We start from the raw sequence: 21012 nt of genomic DNA on the forward strand, positions 1-21012 counted from the left end.
GGTCAACATTAAGAAACCATCAAGGAACACTGCCAAGGTTGCAGAATGACACGTAGCCTCAAGCAAAGACACTGGGGAAAAAATAGAATGTTTGTATCGGACAGCTACTTCGTGCACTCAGTAACTGCAATATTACTCTGACTCTATACTACTGTACTCAGGGGATCACATGTCTAGCTGTCGTCTATCTAAACTATCACCTTTAATTTTTTCAGCCATGAAAAATGTAAACTTGCAAGGGGTTTAGCTTTCCAAAGACATCTGACTCAGGGGTGTGGACCAATCCAGCAGAATACACATCAGGAGTCTTATGACTTTTATCACATTCTCAGCTGTTACTGCCAAGATTAAACTTTCTAACCATCTCAAGCATTTTGAATTAGCTTGATGTAAACACCACATACACAGCGATCAACACTGCTTTGTTCTTGGATTATTCTTGTGTGTCAAAGAGGTTTGTAAGGCTTTTTTGGTCTAATGTAAAAGCTTGCAAATTTTGCTTATTTTTTCATTGCAAATGATTGTTTTTATGAAGCCCATTTTAAACAATTCTGAATACAGACGCTTTTGTTTTAGGAAAAATTTAGAAATCAGATTATCTGTAAATACTGTATTTTAAAAATCAAGGGTCATCCAGGCTCTCTCTTTTGCCAATGCAGGACTGTTATCTACACATTTTAATGTATTCAGTCTGGTTTAAAGTGTCCCAAAGTATGCCGCCCTTCCACTATTCCCCAGTGTAATGATCCAATCCTGCAAACATGGTGTAAATGGCGCCGTTAACACTGATCAATCTAGGCACATGAATAAGCTCATATTCCTACTTGTGTGCAGCTTTGGGAGTCTGGAAGTTTTTTCAGCATAAATTATTTTCCCTTTCCTAATTTCACTGATTTCTCTTACCCCCACCCACCCACATACCACACTCAGCAAACCTTCTCTATCCTTTGTATTTACACCCTTCAAACATGTGCAGACATATGTCCTCCTTACTTGTCTTAGCATCTGCAGATATATTTAATTTTGCAAATCTCTCCTCATAATTCAGTGCAGCTGCACCAGAGCTGTGTAAAGAGTGACGATTACTTCTCTGCTCTGTGACATAATGCAGATTCAAATGACGGTGCTCTTTGCTATTGCCACATCCTGGGGCAAACATCTAATTTGCTGCCTATCACCCCAAACTAGGGCTCAGTCAGGTTCGCTACTTTCAAGGTTTCTCCCTTCCCTGGAATGTCTGTATTCCTAGTATCCCACCAACAACAAATGGTGTAGCTTGCATTTTCCCAAGAATTTCATTTTATTATTTTCTGCCCAAGTTTCTAACCTCCCTAGGTCCCTTTGTATTATTTGTCTGTTCCCATTGGTGTTTGCAGTTCATGCCAATTTAATATCACCTGTGCATTTCATTGCTGTGCTGTTAACCACATCTTCCAGATCATTAATGAATTAATTAAGATCACAATCACCAGTCCCTGAAGTACCATGAGAGATATTTCCTCCCAATGGTAAACTGCAGCGTATCCTATTATCCTCTGTTTCCCGATAGTCGCCTTAAAGACATTTCTTTTAAAATATCTCAATACAGAAGAGTAACGAGGCAGAAGAAAGAAACTATTTCTGGTGATATTAATGCAGCTGCACTCTCCAAAGAGAAATACACATGAAACCAAGTTGCACATAAAGGAACATTCTGTTCTGTGTCTAGAAAGCAGGAAATTACCTGCTGTGCAGGTTGCTTTGTCACACATTGAGAGGCATCATCATATAAAGTTCTCACACATAGCTAACATATTTGATTCATTTGTTTTAGCTGCTGGTTTCATAGCTGATTACAAAATGTTCGCAGATGAAATAAATATATTATTTCTTCTAATATTTCCCCCCCCCCCAAGAAAAATGCTTTTTTGTGATATTTTACAAATCAAGAAGAGGAGGAAGGAAAGAGAGCAAGTGGAAAAACAAGAAAGACGTTTAAGATACAAATTGCTACACCTGGTACAGAGAACCAGTTGTTTTTCCAAAAGCACACCAGCACAAAGAGAACCAGAATAACAGACAAGAATGTCAGCATGGTATATTGCATATGCAAGTGATTAATAAAGGCTTTAGACAGTTCCAAAAATAAAGACCAAATGTTTTTAAAATCCTTACATTGCACCACACATACTTGTTCATTTCCAATACTGTCACAGCTATGCTGCTCCTTCTCAGTACATTGCTCAGGTTTTCTGGCTCAGGATCAGCTTGTTCCTAGCCCTGGCATAGGTGCACAAGAGGGCAACAGATAAGGAACTTTAATCTCTTGGACATTCTTGCATAGGAGCCAGCCCCAGCTGCAGTCCCTGCACTTCCAACCTCTTCCCCTGCCACTAGAACTCAAACTGGTCCAGAGCAGCTCTGTACCACCGCAATGAAGATCTGGGCTTTAAAAATACAATCTGGTCCTCAACCAAATCTCAGGACCTGTATGAAAGAACATTATCCCTTGGATATAAAAAACATGACAGGAACTAAGAGCACTTACCAGGTAGAAAACAGGAAGATGCAGCAAACCATAGCCAGTTGTAAAATGGCTACCTAATGGCTACAGTTGTTTGGCTCTGGCAAAATGGAAAGGGCTAGCCCCAGGAAGGCATGCTGCGGAAAAAGGAAATCACAAAGGATGGTGTTGTCTCTGTGTCACATCCCACCAGTTTTAATCACAGATAACATGAAGGCAGCTATAGATTTAGTACACCTGTTTAACTAGGCTCCAATTAAATGAATTTCAGCTATCTGAGTAATGAAGTCAGTGGGGGACAATGTTTTCAAATGAAGCAGAAGCCCAGCTGCTGCTATCCCATCCTCTCAGGAGACTTTTATGTTTTGCTAAATAGAAAGTAATCAAAAATCTCCCCAAAACACATCTCCAGACTTCAGGGGTGTTGCAGATAAACAAAAGTTGGTTGGTCAAGGGCTTTTTCCTTTGAAAAATGTCACCCTTTTTTTTCCTTCATTTTATATTGAATCATTTATTTGAAATTTTTGGGGTTGTCATTCCAAAACTGAAATATTTTTGGATTTCAGAAACCATTTTTTTGGGGGGGGGCTGAGAAACCAAATTTTTGTCACAAAAACAGATATGGAAAAATGTTGACTAGTTCTAATCTGAATTCAAATCCTACCCCTGATTCACCCTCAAGACTCAAACCCATATCCTAGTCTACTCCTAATCCAGACTTGAATGCAACTCTGTGGCCCCCTCTAATTTATTATTATTTATATTATTGTAGCACCTAGAGACCAGGGTGCTATTGGGCTAGGTGTTGTACAAAATTAAAGTATTTACAGTAATTTTCACTAACAAAGTGACACTTTGTTCTCCACAAGGAGCTATCAGGTTGTCCTCTTGACCACTAGGGAAGTTCTCTATACCCAGCATTTTAGAAGGAAAATAGTGTCTCAGAATTAAAGACCAACTGAAGTTTATTCAAGTCCCTACCTTGGATTGTGAGGGCACTGTAGCATGACAGTACAGCATACACCCCTCACGATAATCCTCAATCCAGTGAAACACCACTATTTTCTACAGTCACTTTCATGCAATGCTTTCATACTAACTGCATCCCAAAACACTTTGCAGAGTTAAATAACAGAAACAGAGAGCAAGTCAAAATAAAACTGAGGGAGAGAGAAATTAAAACGGTACAGACAAGGAAGAAAAGAGATGTTTTCTAATGAGATTTGAAATAGATGGAGAGTCAGTGGAGAAATATGGGATGATTGTTCCAGATGGCAGGAGCTGCAGAGAAAGCTTTTGGACTCAAAGCAAAGAGATTGTATGAAAGGTCAGCAAGGAAGCTGGCACTAGATCAGTAGAGGTAACAGGGAGCAGAGCGGGCGGAAACAAGGAGCAAAATTCAGAGGTGATGTGTAAAGTAAGTGCATATTAGACTCACTCGCACCCATTTACCAATCTGTGAGTAAAAGTGTGAGAGTAAGGTATATGGACACATATGTTAAAGTAGGCTTAATTTAACATTTGCATCCTTATGCCCTCCTGATAACTGCTACATGCCTTTCTTTTGGCTCCTCAGCACGTGAGTTATATTCATGTTGACTCCTTTAGATTTAGTGGGCCAATTTCAGAGGTCATTTGTAAGGGGATGCAAGTTACCATTGGAAAGTGGGTGTGGGTGTGAGTGGGTGTAACTAAAAAAGTAAGTCTGGGGGAGTCAAGGAATTCTATCCTGGTAAAACCATACATGTGTGGTGGGGGAAAGAAGAGATGGCAGGGCTGGATTAACACATAAGCACTCTAGGAAGAACCACGGAGTGGGGAATTAAGGGGTCAGATTGCACCTACCCCTGGAATCAAGTGATTACATCATAATCTACGCTTTAATTAAAAAAAAACACCCTGAGTTTCTAGCCCTTGCGGTTGTGAAGAAAAGCTTGAAAACATTAACTGAGTATAATTAATGCAGTGACAACTTCCTGAGTCTGCAGACAGCCTGAAACGATAGCTCAGGAAATCACTGTCTCTGGGATGGGACAAAGCACCTACAGTCCAAGTGTGGGTAGACAGTGTTGGGATGGAGCCCAAGAGTAGGGAGGGAGCAGACTGCCTTAATCCAAGACTGGGAATTGGTAAATTATGCCAATTTAGTTTCCTCTAGATCAGGGGTCGGCAACCTTTCAGAAGTGGTGTGCCAAGTCTTCATTTATTCACTCTAATTTAAAGTTTTGCGTGACAGTAATACATTTTAACATTTTTAGAAGGTCTCTTTCTATAAGCCTATAATATATAACTAAACTATTGCTGTATGTTAAGTTAATAAGGTTTTTAAAATGTTTAAGAAGCTTCATTTAAAATTAAATTAAAATGCAGAGCCCCCCGGACCGGTGGCCAGGACCCGGGCAGTGTGAGTGCCACTGAAAATCAGCTTGCGTGCCACCTTTGGCACGCGTGCCATAGGTTGCCTACCCCTGCTCTAGATTTATCCCAAAGGCATGAGATAGGCTGGAGCAAGCCCATTTAGAGTTTTTACAATAAAGAAGAATAATTTGGAGGTGGAACTTGCAGTACATGAAAAGCCAGGGACAAACCTGAAATCCTTTCTCAGGGATTGATTCTGCTCCCGCTGTAGCCAATGAAAAAGCTACCATAGACTTCAGGGCAAGGGCTGGCACCTAAACCCCAGATACAGATGCCTAAATTCCAGATTTAGACATCACTGTGGTCCACAAAACCTGCTCTCAGCTGCTGCTCAATTCTGTAGGTGCCTAAATTTTGCTGTAGAAGTTCCTGCCTCTGGCCATGCACACTGCTGCCTCACTCCAGGTAATCAGATGCCTATTTCAAGTCTAAGCCCCAGTGCACTCCTCAAACCAGGGGAAGATTGCGGGGGTCATGCCTATCTCGTCTGAGGGCCCAATCCAGTAGGCATGCTCTGATCACCCACCAAACTGGGCCCCATTCAAAATCTACCCAGAGGAGGAACCACGTCCCTTATAACTTTTAACCCAGTGGTTAGAGCACTCATCTGGGAGATGGGAGAGCCAGGTCCAATTCCCCCTTCTGTTTGATGGGGAGAAAGGATTTGAACAGGGGGTTTCTCCCACCTCTCAGGGGAGTGAGTGACCTAATTATTGGGGCTACAAAATAGTCTCATGTGGGCTCCCTCAATCTCACCTGTTGAAGCTGTTCCACCTTGGATAAACACTTAAATGTCACTGGGCCAGACAGTGAGATCAACTCTCTAGCCAGGGGGTTAGGGTGCCCACTGGGGATGTGAGAGACCCAAGGTCCAGTCCCCCGATCTAATCACTCCTCAACTATTTATCCAAAATGTGACAGTTTCAACAGCAGAGCCATTGATGGAGCCCCATATCAGACTATCTCAAAGCCCAGTGGTTAGGGCACTCTCAAGAAGTGGGAGACCACTGTTCAAATCCATCCCCCCCTCAGCAGAGGGGGAAATTGAGCTTGGGTCTTCCACATCCCAAGTAAGTATCCTAACCACTGGGCTAGAAGTTATAAGGGAGGTGGCACCTACTCCTCATTTGCCAGCGTTTCCTATAAGAACTATTTAGGTGCCTAAGCCACCTGATTCCAGGAATGGGGATTGCAAGAGGTCCAGCTGTGGAGTGCAAGTAGATAAACCCAGACTAAGGCCTGGTCTACACTGGGTAAATTAGGTCATCATAATTACATTGCTCAGGGGTGTGAAAAATCCATACCCCTGAGCAGCATAGTTAAGCTGACATAAATCCCATGTTGACAGTGCTAGGCTGACAGAAGAATTCTTCTGTCAACCTAGCTACTGCCTCTTGGGGAGATGGATTACCTATGCCGACAGGGGAATCCCTCCCGCTGGTGTAGGTCAGTGGTTCTCAAACTATTGTACTGGTGACCCCTTTCACACAGCAAGCCTCTGAGTGCGACCCCCCTTGTAAATTAAAAACACTTGTTTATATATTTAATACCATTATAAATGCTGGAGGCACAGCGGGGTTTGGGGTGGAGGCTGACAGTTCGTGACCCCCCCATGTAATAACCTCGCAACCCCGAGGGGTCCCAACCCCCAGTTTGAGAACCCCTGGTGTAGGTAGTGTCCACACAAGTGCTACAGAGGCACAGCTGTGCTGATCTTGTAGACAAGCTCTTAGGACCTGAACTCGGAGAGAGGTGTGAGGCTTAGGACACAGCCCTCTCATTGGCATCTCCCATTGGCTAGCGTGCTAGCTTTTGTGGATCCCATTGTTAGGTGCCTATCTCTCCTCATTCATTATATACGGAGCCTAGTGCTTAATCCAGGCTTTGTGGATCTCATTGTTGTTCCAGTGATTTACTAGGGCCTAGAAGTAAAACAACACTCAGTGTTGCAATGTCTAATTCCCTTTATGGATCCAGGCCTCCTTCCTTACTCAGGCAAACTCTCACTGGTGTTTTGCCCCAGTAAGGACTGAATAAAAAGAACTTCAGTATTTGGCCAAATAATAATTAATGTGTTTTAAAAGATTTCCCTGAAATCTTCCTTTAATTTCCATAACTCTATTTCCTTTGAAAACAGAATAAATAAGAACACATTTTAAAATGTTAAATTATGTTAAATTATACAAATGGTTAAATTCATAACCCCGTGCTTACTTTTTTGATACATTCATTGGGACAGATGCCAAGAAAACATAAATATAGCTTGTAAATGTAAATATTTGTCCAATGGGTCCTCCTGAAATCAAGTTTATATTGCATGTACTGATAGATACTACACAACAAAATCTGATGTTTAGCTCACACTACAGATTATTTGGCAGATATTTTGATGGAAAGTATGCTGATCATTCTAGTAGTGTCAACCGAATCACATTACTGCCTGAGTTAGCATTTCTAAAAGCTATTCTACAGCTTGCAGTTTTAAAAGCTATTTTCTTTATCATTAGTTTCAACACTGTTTGCAACACTAAATAAATAACAAGGTTAAAAATACAATATTTCAATGAATCTTTATTGTAATGTAGCAAATAAACATTTATTATGAATTTAAATGTAGTTATAGAATATTAAAGTTGGGTTTTTTTCTTATTGTGAAATGCAATCCTTTATTTGTGCCATCAAAGTTTTTGTCACTACAAATGCCGTGTCCTGGTCTACACACAAAGTGCACTGGTTTAAATAAGTGGTGATGTTGCAATGATTTAGTTAAACGAGTACACCTTTGTGCTTGTACATGGATATATTGGTTTAACTGGCCCTGTTAAGTACTTGCAGGTGCAATTAAATAACCTGGGCAAGCTAAACTGATGTAAGTCAGGTTTCAATCGATAAAAGACTGTTCACACACAAAGTTGCACCAGTTTAAGTAAATCAGTGCAAAATCACAGCTTTAGTTAAACCAGTGCAACTATTGTGTGTAGACCTGGCCTGTGATTTCCTTAACCTAAATATAATGAATTCAATATGTGGAAAGATGGGTGAAGGTGATAAAAGGAATAAAGGAGAAAACTTTTCATCCTGAAATAATTGGCAGAGTGCAAAGGAAAACTTCTCTCCATATCTACCCCAAATTAGTTTAAATATAGATAACGGAAATGTTTCCACTTCTTCAGTATGAAAGCAGCTCTTTGATTGAATCTAATTGCCACAGCATGCAATCCAGTTCTCTTACTTTTCATTGTATACAACCCTTCAGGTCATAGGTGCTGGAACTAGGGGTGCTGCTGCACCCCCGGCTTGAAATGGTTTCCATTATATACAGGGTTTACAATTTGGTTCAATGGCCATCACTATAAAAATTCTTCCAGCACCCCTGCTTCAGGTCCATATTTTCAGAGTCCTCATCTTGGCCTCTGAAATTTTCATCTCTACTTTTTCACGTCTAAGATTTTGCATGCCTGAAACTTTGACTTCTGCATGCAGCCTATGGTCGTGCATATAAACTGGGTAGACACGGTATAAACTGGTAGCTATGCTATTTGCATGTGCAAATACAGGCTGCATTCACAACTCCATGGTTTTATATGCATGAAAATCAAAAGGTGACAAATAATGGGCACCATTTTATGGGTTGCTTTTGAAAATGTGGTCCTCAAACAATGTTGTCATGATGTATTGCTAGCAAGGCAGTTGGGTAGAACAGTTTCAATCGCGTAGGAAGTTTTCTCTTATTCGTCTGACTGAGGATGCAAGGTTGTCTGTCATTACAAAACCTAAACCTAATTTCCCAATACTAATTTCCCCCTACTGTTACTCACACCTTCTTGTCAACTGTCTGAAATGGGCCACTTTCATTACCACTTCAAAAGTTATTTTTCCTCCCTTGATATCCTGCTGTCAATTGAATTGTCTCGTTGGACTGACCTCACACTTGGTAAGGCAACTCACATCTGTTCATGTATTTATACCTGCTCCTGTATTTTCCACTCCATGCATCTGATGAAGTGGGTTCTAGCTCACGAAAGCTTATGCCCAAATACATTTGTTAGACTCTAAGGTGCCACAAGGACTCCTCATTGTTTTTGTGATTCTTAAGATTCTCCCCTTTCCAAAGACCTCATTTCACAGTGACCTAAAAGGACAGCTGAACATGCCCATTAATACCAGAGCTCCTAACTGACAGAGGCCTCACCCAAGAGAACCATAAAGTATTTCCTCCCTAGGGGCTGATCACACTCTTTTTGCCATATTCTCAGTCCCCACTGGCCTAGGAAGCAAAGGAGTATGTTACATGGTAGCATGCTGTGATATTGACATACCAGCCTTCTGTTTTTGTCTTTACAGTATATTAACTTTGAAAGATTAAGGCTGGGTCTACATGACAGACGTACGTTGGTATAATTATGTCGCTCAGGGGAGTGGAAAAGCCACACCCTGAGCAATGCAGTTATACTGACCCCACCCCTGGTGTAGACAGTGCTATGTCGACATAGCTACCACCTCTTGGGCAAGTGGAGTACCTAGGCTGACAGGAGAAGCTCTCCTGTCAGTGTAGGGAGTGTCTTCACTAAGTGCTACGGTGGCAAAGGTGCATCAGGGCAGCTGTGCCATTGCAGTGCTGTGTGTGTTACTCATGGGGGAATTCTGCAGGACTGCATGCAGAAAACACTCCCCCCCCCCACCCCGAATTCCTGGGAAGCCGTGCTGCGGAGGGGTTCTCCGGGGACGACCATGGGCGCAGTTTTTGGGGGGGATTTCCTCCCCAACAGAGGTGAGGCATGGGGAGCACAAGGGGTTACGTGCCATCCCCCCCCCCAATTTCTGCAAGCACAGAGTTGCCCAGCTGAAGGAGGCTGCATCTTGGCTCTGCTGACTCTGCAGCTGAATGCCGCCTCCTGGGACCTATCGTGCCCCCGTTCTGTGTGCTGGGAGCCTTCCTGTTTTCTGTGCAACAGTGAGTGCCCGTGGTGGAGCTGGGTAAGGGGGAGCGGGGGAAATGAGGGAAGGGGGGGGGGGGGAAGAGGCCAGGGGGAGGGGAATGTGGGAGTGAGGCATAGGTACTGGAACTAGGACTGCGGGGGGTGCTGCCACACCCCCTGGCTTGAGGAGGTTTCCATCATATCCAGGGTTTACAGTTTGGTTCAATGGCTCTCAGCACCCTCACTATACACATTGTTCCAGCACCCCTGGAGTGAGGGGATAGGGCATGGGGCAGTGGTGGAGGGGGATGAAATGGGGAAGAAAAGGGGATAGGGGAATCGCAGGGGGAAGCGGGAGCCCAGCATGCAGCATCCCCTCAACAGTAGCTGGGGCTCCCCAATTAAGCAGGCCCATCGAACCCTCACACTGACAAGCCCTACCCCCCTACACCTGAACCACCCCACTGAGCCTCCCACACCCAGACTCCCCCCCCCGCCGAGCCCCATCTCCCTACCCAGATCCCCCCACTGAGCTCCAACCACCTTCACCTGGACCCCCTGCAGAGTCCTATTGCTCCTGCACCTGGAACCCCCCAATGAGCCCCTGTGCAGATCTCCCACTGAGCTGCCTGCACCCAGATTCCCCCACACAAAAACCTCTCACCCCACACCGAGCCCCTCCACACTTGGATCATGCCAGGTTAAGCCTGCCCACCCACACCTGGTGCACCTGGCGCAGAGGGGCAGGCCCAGCCCTTGCACTGTGTCAAGGCTGAGACTGTGCAGCCTCACTGCCGAGTCCCTGTATTGGGAGAGGTGGGGGCTTAAGGGTGATCTCCCACCTCAATGCAGCCAGTGGCCTGTGCTCCCCACTGCCATGCAGGAGTCACATTTATTTATTGACAAATAAAATTTGCAGAATTTTGCAGAATTTTAAAATATTGTGCACATTATTATTATTTTTTGGCACCAAATTTTTAATTTTTTGGCACAGAATTCCCTCAGGAGTAACAATGTGTAGACAAGCCCTTAAGTGTAGTATCAGTTTAATATCAAATATGTCCTGTTTCAGGGGACTATATCATAAATATGTAGTAGGATGGTCTTGATAAATTGAATAACTGTTTTCTCTCTCTGACTAGTATGATCCTAATTTAGGGGCTTGTTTTTCCATCAATAAGCAGGAGACATATATGCGTAACTCTCATTGATATCCATGGGAGTTAGCCATGTAAAAAGCTTCCATGCTTTGATGAGATAATATAAATGCTAACACACTGAAAAATGTGCCCAGAACACAAACACTCAGCTTAAGTCATTTAAAATGGATTAGCAAACATGCTGGATCAAATTCTAATGTTCCCTTCAGAAATGTAAATTCTGGGCAATTGACATAAATGGAATTACACGGGTGTTATTGAGGGCAGAAGTTGGCCCTATATTTTGTTAATCTATAATACAGGTGAATTTATTAAGAAACATTTGAAATACATCACATTATGTGGGTTGCTTATAGATTCTAATGCCATTTTTGGAGCCACAATTCTCAGATATTCCAGAATGATCCATATTTGTGTTCTTCACAAATGCAGATGTACAAAAAAAGCAGATAAAAACTGAACCATTTTAAAACCATGACTAATAGTCTATGGAATTCCATAGGTGCTAGAAGAAAATCGCAGCAGGTTTTGCCAAAGTTTTCCTTAGATCTCAGCTAAGCCTGCTGGAAGAGGAGAATGTATCTGTGATGGATTTATTTTTTAATTTTTACGTATACAGTTATTGAACATTTCCTCTAATCCCCTTCCCTTCAGCTATTAAAACAAGAACTCTACTGCACTATTGCACAGATACACATGCATATTATATATGTAAATATAAATTTTCCTGATGCATTGTGTTATTTTACACTGCAAAATGAAGCGTGCACAGCTATAAAATATCCTTGAGGCAGCTGTGTAGGCTGGCAAACAAAACCCTGACCTTTTCTGTGTAAGACTGCAGTATAAATATTAATGCATATATGGTGAATCTGTACAGCCTTTATAACAAATTGCCATAATTTGACATGACTGAAGACTTCGTCAAAAGAGATCACAGAACTACCCTGGACCCAGTAGTGATATTGAAATGTGTACTTCAATGATGCAAACTCCACTTCTGCCCGCAACATGTCCTAAATGTAGAGTACCATGCCTATTTCTAGTTGAATTTAGCAGCTCATGATACCTCACATCCAATAACAACACAATAGTATGTATATATACCCGCACATACACAGTCATCTTTAGATCCAGAGCAGTCCTTGACATAACACTGGAAGGTTTGAAAGAATTCATATCAGAAATATTTTGGAAAATTCTATTGAAAGAATGTTTAGTAGTTATGATGGCTCTAATTTTCAAGGTTTTTTTTTACTGAGTTGTATGCATCCAATTCATCCTTAATTGGTGCTTCACAGCCTCTGTGATTTCCATCCTGGTGTTCTCAAAAAATTCTACTTATATTGTGGAAGAAAAAACAGTGAACTTCCATTGACTGACCTCAGACTCAAACCTGCCTTTCATTGTCAAATGCAACCTACTGGTATTGCTGTTTACAGTCAATTTCTGTGTTTCATGTAGATGTCTACAACTGCTGCAGTGGCTGCCATTCATCATTGTTTTTGTTAATTGTAGTCATGAGCCTGTCTCCTAAACTATCTAGTTACAAATGTACCCAACGCTACCTGCTACTATTTGATGCACCTGGTCAGTGGAGCCTGGTGATTCTTTGGGTGAAAATTCTTGATGCTAACAAGTGCTGTGAATTTAGCTCTTCAAGTACTACAAGGAAAATATATTCCAATATATGTGTCTTATTACTGAATACATGATAGGAATGTGTGTGGTGGACAACTGGAGGAAGAGACACCAGCACCAAGTCCTGAAATATCCAGCTACAAATTATAATCACATTTTGCCTCAATGTTAAAAATAGAGCCTCATTCATAAAATGTGAACTTTGTCCCCTATACAGTGGGGTGACAGAAAGCCTATGAATTACTTAAGTTCCACTGAAGTTCTGTTTTGAAGTCAATGGGACATAAGCACATGCTATATATATCCTGGGTGCATGTGTCCTGATAAAATCATGTGATAGGATGATTATCACCAAATCAAAAAATACAGCTTCTAACTGCAAAGTAAGTTTACAAATTAGCACATTTTGTTGAAGTAAACAATATGCTAGCAACCTCCTACAGGCTGGACTTTGTTCAATATTTTTTTTTGCAATTCTTATCACAAGGTTTTAAAATATATTATTCAGAGTGAATGAATCAACAAACAAACGGATGCAGCTATGGCAATTTAACACTGTATCTGTCCTAGAAGAGCTTGACTCAGTGTAATGTGAGAAAGTCTGTATTATGCCACAAATCCAATACAACACCTGAAAATATCCTCACCCAGAACCCTTGGGTGGAGTTGGCTGCATGGTTGTTGCATAAAATGAGTTCATATGTTCCTGGTTTCACCAGGAATACTGAAGAGAGGAAGATGAAATCTAATTACAACGGCACTATTTAATAAGATACTTATACACACATCCATATTGTATGCATATAACTATGTATGTGTTAAAATAAATCTAGTGGAAAAAATCATTTGGTACACTTTGATTGTCTTTTACTGGTAGTCTGTTCCAGTTCTGACTGCAGTTCTAGCAGGTGTTTAACATACATTATCAGAATGCTTCACTACAAAAGTATAATTACAATGTCACCTTTACTGTATCTTTTCAAGACTACCATTCAATGCATGCACATATGTAGTTAAAAATAGGAAGCAATTCTATACATTCACACGTTTTTAGGAAGCTCAATTTTTAAGAAGGTCAATTACACACTTAATAGTCTTCCGAGGGTGAGGGGGAGAGGGGAGTTTAGGGAATCTAGATACGGTTACATGAGGAACTCTTCAATATATGCAATCACTTTTTTATATTCAGCATCATTATAAAAATGATAAAGGCATTAAGCCTGCAACAAATCCCACAGAGGAGCCCACATGGAGCCCAACTGAAATCAGTGGGGTTCTACCCAAGTGCAGAGGTGCAGCATATGGGAAAATCCTGCATGATCAGAGCCTGAATGCATAGTACACTAATGGCATTATGCAAAGAAAATAACTAAGGAAAATAACTAAACTGCAAAGTTGGAACCAAAGGGCTTATGACAATGATATTGTAACCACAATGGTCACAATGATAATCATTAGTAATGGACATTTACAGCTGAGAATGGAGCTGGCCTTCTTAGAAGACAATGTTCTGAGGAACATTTTCCTGTCACAAGTATTCATCCTCAGGCTAAAGTTCCCATGGAAGGATTTTAAGATACAAACAGGTGAAATCTCAGGGCACAGGCGGCAAGCACAAGGAAGAAAATGCAAGGAATTTTCATGCTATCCATCTAGGATAGTAAGCTCATGACTGAGGGACAAAAATTGGATGCAGAGTAAACATCAGTGAAAAAATAATTGCAGCACATTAAATTAATGACCTGGCTGTTATAAATTCCACTTACAAAGCACAGATTACTTTATAATTAAACAACTTCATAGAATAGCATGTGTTGTATTATGGAAAACAGAACTGTTCTGGAATTAGCAATAGCTATAGAAGGTCTTTGACAATATCAGTTTCATATCAGTTATTGTAGGAATTGCATGTGGTTAATCATTTACAGTAGAATCTAAGTTCTATGGGTAATAAAATTATTAAATGCTCTTTAAATTCAGATGTTTTTAAATGTCATATCTAATGCGGGATACTTCTTGAGAATAACAAGCTTTTTATTCCAGAACTCATTATGTTTTCAAATAAGCACATTAGTATGATAAACTCTATTTAATTAAAAAGAACAGCTAAATATAAAACAATGAAACTAACAGAACTTTTTTCCCTGTTACTAATTGTGAAACGGTCAGACTTCAAAAATCTCCATTTCAACATACCAGTAGTTACCCGAATTTATCCGGGGGAACTTGTGTTCAGAATTTCTAGCTATTTCATTCACTTCTTGTGTTAAAAAGAACTCCATGTAAGCATGTTCCATGAATTGGAATGAGAAAAGTTAAATTAACCAACAAACAACTCAGGGCTCCCAACACATTTTTTCACCATCAGTTGTCTGCATGTCACTGCAGTCCAGACTACGGAGGTGTGAATTGTAGAGCACTCGAACATGTTGCACTTTAACTGCCCCATGTACACCCTGCTGGCATGAATAAAAAGGTACCTTGTTCACACCGATGTAGTCCTGCTTCAAACAGAACTACATTAATGTGAACCAGGTCTCTTTCAGTTCACGCCAGCAGGGTCGATATGGGACAGTTAGAGCACAACACATTAGAACGCTCTACAATGGTGCTGTGTAGACAAGTCCTAAATGAACAGTTCTAAAGTATCTGTACTTTACAGTAGATCACAGGGATCATGATCCATCTAATCGCTCTCTAATTTCTATGAATGTGCTTGCACATATGAAGACAAACGGAGGGTAGACTTTGACCCTATTTAAAGTCCTGTCCACCGTGGGATCAAACAGTTGGTTATACAGTTATTATCAGCAGCAGCATTCTAACATGATTTCCCTGGAAAAAAATTTCCCTGTTCTTTTCTTGAGAACTGTGCCAGCCAATCTCTACTACAAATAAACTACACTGAACAAAGGATAAAATTTGAATAACACCAGTATAATGGTTCTCAGACAGAAAAGTCCTCAAGTTCAGGACAACCATGTTAGAACCCTGCTAGCAACATCAGTATTTAAATGTGGTGGTATCTAGTAGAGAAGTCTGAGCCCAGTGGGCCCTAAGAGATACTGGGTCATATCCTCAGCTGGTGTAACTTGTCATAGCTTCATTGAAGCCAATGGAACTATGACAAGTTACACCAGCTGAGAATCTAGCCCAGTACTGTATTTTGCATTAGCATATCAAGTTACAAACGCAACTAGGAATTCTGAAGGAGCAGTAAAGTATTTCAGTAAAACCTATGCCTTGCCTGGATTGTCCTTTGTGATCGGTTTATCATTGTGGTACATACATCTGAGTCCATGTAAAATGTTTAGCATTTAAATTACAAAGTCTTTAATCCCTGGTTTGGGCAACCTACCTTTGTTTTCCTGTTTAGTCCAGAACTCTTGCACTCTTTTAATAATGTTCTTGTCCTCTCTCAATTGCTTTTGCCATTGCCGCAGTTCTTGTACCTCAGTGTCACAGCGGACCTGGGAAAGCAAAAACACGCTCTTGTAAGAAATGTACCTGTGTCCTCCCTAAATGAATTATCAATGTTTTTACTATAACAAAGCTATGTAACTAAAGCAGAATGTTTTGTTTTATCAGGAAATCAGGAGTAACTACAAAAGTTAATGGAATTACATAGGTGTAGAGTAAGTCACAATGACATATGGTTTCAAGAAAAGCAGATAAGACATTCTGAGGCACAATTTTTTCCCTGGGCTGCTCATTATAGAGGGCCAAATGTAAATGCACAATCTAACCCCAAGGGCTTAAAAAATTCAGTCTATACAGAAGCAAAATCCACATAATTGACATACCCTGTTGAAAACAGATGCCAGTTATGGCTAGCAGGGACTCTTCTGAATGCTATGTAATGGCACACAGTTACATATTTCCTAAATTGTTAAAAAAATTAAGCATTGTACTTAAAAGCATTAAGGCCTTTACCAACCCACTGAGCAGCCATAATAGCGCAGGAGGGGAACATGAAGCAAACAAAGAGCCATGCAGCAGGAAATTAATGCTAAGAAACCAGTTCCCACCTGCTAACAGTTGCAAATAGGCTTGCAGACAACCCCAGTCCTACAATTTAAATAGACTTTCACAAAGAGGCATGCCATTAATCCATTATTTAGAGTAATTGAAATGCATTCATGACATCTATTCTTTGTCAATCATCCATATGAAGGGCCTGCTCCCATTGAAGATAATGACAACACTCCCAGGCCATGTCTACATTTAAAATTTTATGAAATGCTCTAACCCTTGGTCTAGCAGTGGTGCCGCTCCCATTGGTTAGACCCACCTCACTTTTTTTACCATTGTCTCATCCTGACCTGCTGAAAGCAGGGTAAGATGACTTTGTGGTAAACATGCCTGCAGCTGGTCTATCCTAGCATTCCCACCATTCCTAGCACCAATGCTAGAGCAACTCTGGGAGAATTTCAGAATATCCAAAGTATAGATACAGCCCCACTTACTTCAATGGGAGCAGGAACAGGCTATAAACTGTTTATCAGGATGGCGAATGACAATTAAGCTGATTCTCCTGTGTAGCTGAACCTATACCAGTTTTTTGTGGATTACCACTCAATTACAGACCTAAAAGTCGCAATATTACAACAAAAATCTTTAAAAACAGACTCCAAGGACAGACTGCTGAATTGGAATTAATTTGCAAATTGGACACCATTAAATTAGGCTTGAACAAAGACTGGGAGTGGATGGGCCATTACACAAAGTAAAACTATTTCCCCATGCTTATTCCCCCCCGCCCCCCTTACAGTTCCTCATATCTCCTTGTCAATTGCTGGAAATGGGCCATTTTCATTACAACTACAAACAGTTTTTTTTTCTCTCCTGCTGATAAAAGCTCAACTTAACTGATCACTCTCCTTATAGTGTGTATAGTAACACCTATTGTTTCATGTTCTCTGTGCATATATATATATATATATGCATATATATATATATATATATATATATATATATATATATATATCTTCCTGTGTAAATATCTATGTATTTTCCACTACATGCATCCGATGAATTAGACTGTAGCTTTTGCTCAAATAAATTTGTTAGTCTCTAAGGCCTGGTCTACACTAGGAGCTTATATCGAATTTAGCGCCGTTACATCGAATTAACCCTGCACCCGTCCACACCAGGAAGCTACTTAGTTCGAAATAGAGCTCTTTTAAATTCGACTTCTGTAATCCTCGAAAACGAGAGGAGTAGCGCTAAATTCGAAATGGCAATATCGAATTAGGCTAGGTGTGGATGGAAATCGACGGTAATAGCTCCGGGAGCTATCCCACAGTGCACCACTCTGTTGACGCTCTGGACAGCAGTCTGAGCTCGGATGCTCTGACCAGCCACACAGGAAAAGCCCCGGGAAAATTTGAATTCCTTTTCCTGTCTGGCCAGTTTGAATCTCATTTTCTGTTTGGACAGCGTGGAGAGCTCAGCAGCACTGGCAACGATGCAGAGCTCTCCAGCAGAGTTGGCCGTGCAATCTAATAGAAAGAGGGCCCCAGCATGGACTGATCGGGAGGTCTTGGATCTCATCGCTGTGTGGGGCGATGAGTCCGTGCTTTCAGAGCTGCGCTCCAAAAGAAGGAATGCAAAGATCTATGAGAAGATCTCTAAAGCCATGGCAGAGAGAGGATACAGCCGGGATGCAACACAGTGCCGCGTGAAAATCAAGGAGCTGAGACAAGGCTACCAAAAAACCAAAGAGGCAAACCGACGCTCCGGATCCCAGCCCCACACATCACGTTTCTACGAGGCACTGCATTCCATCCTAGGTGCGGCCGCCACCACTACCCCACCAGTGACCGTGGACTCCGAGGATGGGATATTGTCCACGGCCGGTTCCTCCTCGGAAATGTTAGGTGACGGGGAAGATGAGGAAGGAGATGAGGAGGACGAGGCAGTCGACAGCGCTTGCACCGCTGATTTCAACGACAGCCAGGAGCTCTTCATCACCCTTACCGAGATCCCCTACCAACCGTCCACAGCCCTTACCCCGGACACCGAATCAGGGGAAGGATCAAGCAGTGAGTGCTTTAAACATCTAAACATTTCATTTTAACATAAGTGGAATATTTATATTGTTAAGAATGGGCTTTTCAGTCACTCAGTTAAACATAGAAACTTTTATTAATAACAAAACAGGAATAATAACTATATCAGTAATTTGTTGTTCATGATTTAGTTGGCTTAGTAAACTTTTTTCTACTAACTATGTATAGAAAATCAAGTACTGTCCGGATATTCATGATTAGTCCACAACACGGCCCCTCCACTCTGTAGTCCGTTATGCTCTACTTAAAGGAAAAGGCGGTCAATGTGCCCGGGAATGGACAGACAGTCCTCCTGTGATAGCTCCGCATAGCTCTCCTGGAGGTACCGCTCCAGCATGCACACGAGGTTCAACGGCAGGGCAATCTTGTTTGGTCCCCCGTGGTAGCACACGTTCCCACGCCATGAGTCCATGAGGTAGTCGGGGATCAGTGCGCGGCACAGCATGGCGGCATATGGCCCAGGCCTCTGCATGCATTCACGCAGCATCCTTCCCCTCTCGGTCTCCGAGATCCTCATGAGGGTTATGTCACACATGACGCCCTGCTTTAAATTAGGGAGGGGAATGTTAGTATTTGGACTGCTTTACAGCCACGCGGTGGAGGCGGCAGAGGGGCAGCATACAGGGATCTTTCCCGGGGACAGCCGCGAGGTGGTGGGACAGGGGCAGAGCTCATGCTTCCCTGATTGCTGCCAGCAGAGAGTGGCCTTGCATTCAGTGCGAAAGGAGCCCAGTGCTACTATTACATGTTTAAGCTGCCACAAGTCTACGGCTTACCATGTTTTCCCGCAGCAGAAGTAGAGGTGTCCTGCAACGCTTCTCTGATCGCAACTGCAGGACCCCAGACACATAAGGCGAGGGCCGAAAATTCGACCTTGTCCTGAGTGCGCATGTGAAAGGTGCAGTGCATGGTGTTGTTCACAGAGAAAGACTATGCTCTTTGTTAGCAACTTCATTTATCTGTCTCAGGAATTTACTCCCTTTTTCCCATTCCAACAGACACATCTGCGACTGTCTCCCAACCCAGCCTGGCATCACACTCCCAGAGGCTAGCGCAGATTAGAAGAAGGAAGAGAAAAACTCGTGAAGACATGTTTTATGAACTTATGGAGTGCTCACGAGAGCAGGCAGCCCAGACGACACAGTGGAGGGAGAACTTGTCACAAATGCACAGAGCAGTCATGGAACGGGAGGAGAGGTGGCGCCAGGAGGACCAGCAGGCTACTCAAACCCTGCTTGGACTAATGAGGGAGCAAACGGAGACGCTCCGGCGCCTAGTGGATGTTCTGCAAGACCGGAGGCAGGAGGACAGAGCACTGCTGCTGTCTATCTCTAACCGCCCTCCCCCGCCACCAAGTCCCACACCCCCCTCACCAAAAGTACAAAGAAGGAGGGGCGGCAAGGGCCGTTAAAACTGTCAGTCGGCCACTGCACACTGCTGCAGCAATGGAAGGCTCTCGTTCCAAAGTTTGAAAAGTCCTTTCCTACCCATCTCACACTAGCCCATGTCCAAGTTTCCTTCCCCCCCCCCCCTTCTCATGTGCGGTTCGTAATAAAACATCGGTTTCTGTTAAGTACTGTTTCCGAGAGTGTCTTTTGGAGGGGATTCTGTCTGAAGGGGGGGAAGGGGTTTGTTACTTGGACAGGACAGTCACCTGTAGCAGGCTACAGAGGCGGGGGCAGGTCCAGCATCAGGACACATACACAGCACAGTCACCAGTTACCCTGGTCAGTCCGGGAGGCGGTTTTCTTGTTCTGGGGTGCGAGGGGGTTGATCTGTGACTTTGTGTCGGGGGAGGGCAGTTAGAGATCCTATGCCGCGGTCCTTATCCTGGATCACAGAGCCACGCAGCAGGGGATCTGTTACCCTCCGCCCCCTGCCAGAAAGTCACTTGGCCGGCACATACATCCAGTCCCGCCCAGGACTGCTGGCAGGCTGCGTTGAAACAACCAATGCAGCACTGCGGAGCCTGTCATTCCCGGACTTTAGAAGCATCATTTGCATCAAAACAGTAAGCCCGCCCCCCGCCACAGTCTGCGTCCCCGGTTTAAAACATTCCCGCGAAAACAGTAAAAAAGAGAACCTTGTTCATTAACAGAACAGAACAGATTTTATTTGTTGGGAAGGTGGGGAAGGGGGTATGTAACTTGGAAGGATAGTCAACAGTAACTGGGTAAAGAAACGGGGGCAGGTTCAGCATCTGTGTCCACAAAGTAAAAAGTCACTGGAGACCCTGTTCAGTCAGGAACCTGGCTTTCAAAGCCTCCCTGATGCACAGTGCATCCCGCTGTGATCTTCTA

At 42.6% G+C, this 21012-nt stretch overlaps 1 protein-coding gene across 1 annotated transcript in view; it reads right to left on the reverse strand.

The window, feature by feature from the left end:
• IQCK (IQ motif containing K) overlaps positions 1-21012 on the reverse strand; it is a 95208-nt gene that overhangs the window by 8678 nt on the left and 65518 nt on the right. The window contains exon 8 of the mRNA XM_065412757.1: positions 16000-16111. Within this exon, the coding sequence (XP_065268829.1) occupies positions 16000-16111 (112 nt within the window). The remainder of the gene's footprint in view (positions 1-15999; positions 16112-21012) is intronic.

Source organism: Emys orbicularis, chromosome 10 (genome assembly GCF_028017835.1).
Source record: "Emys orbicularis isolate rEmyOrb1 chromosome 10, rEmyOrb1.hap1, whole genome shotgun sequence".
NCBI lineage: Eukaryota > Metazoa > Chordata > Testudines > Emydidae > Emys > Emys orbicularis.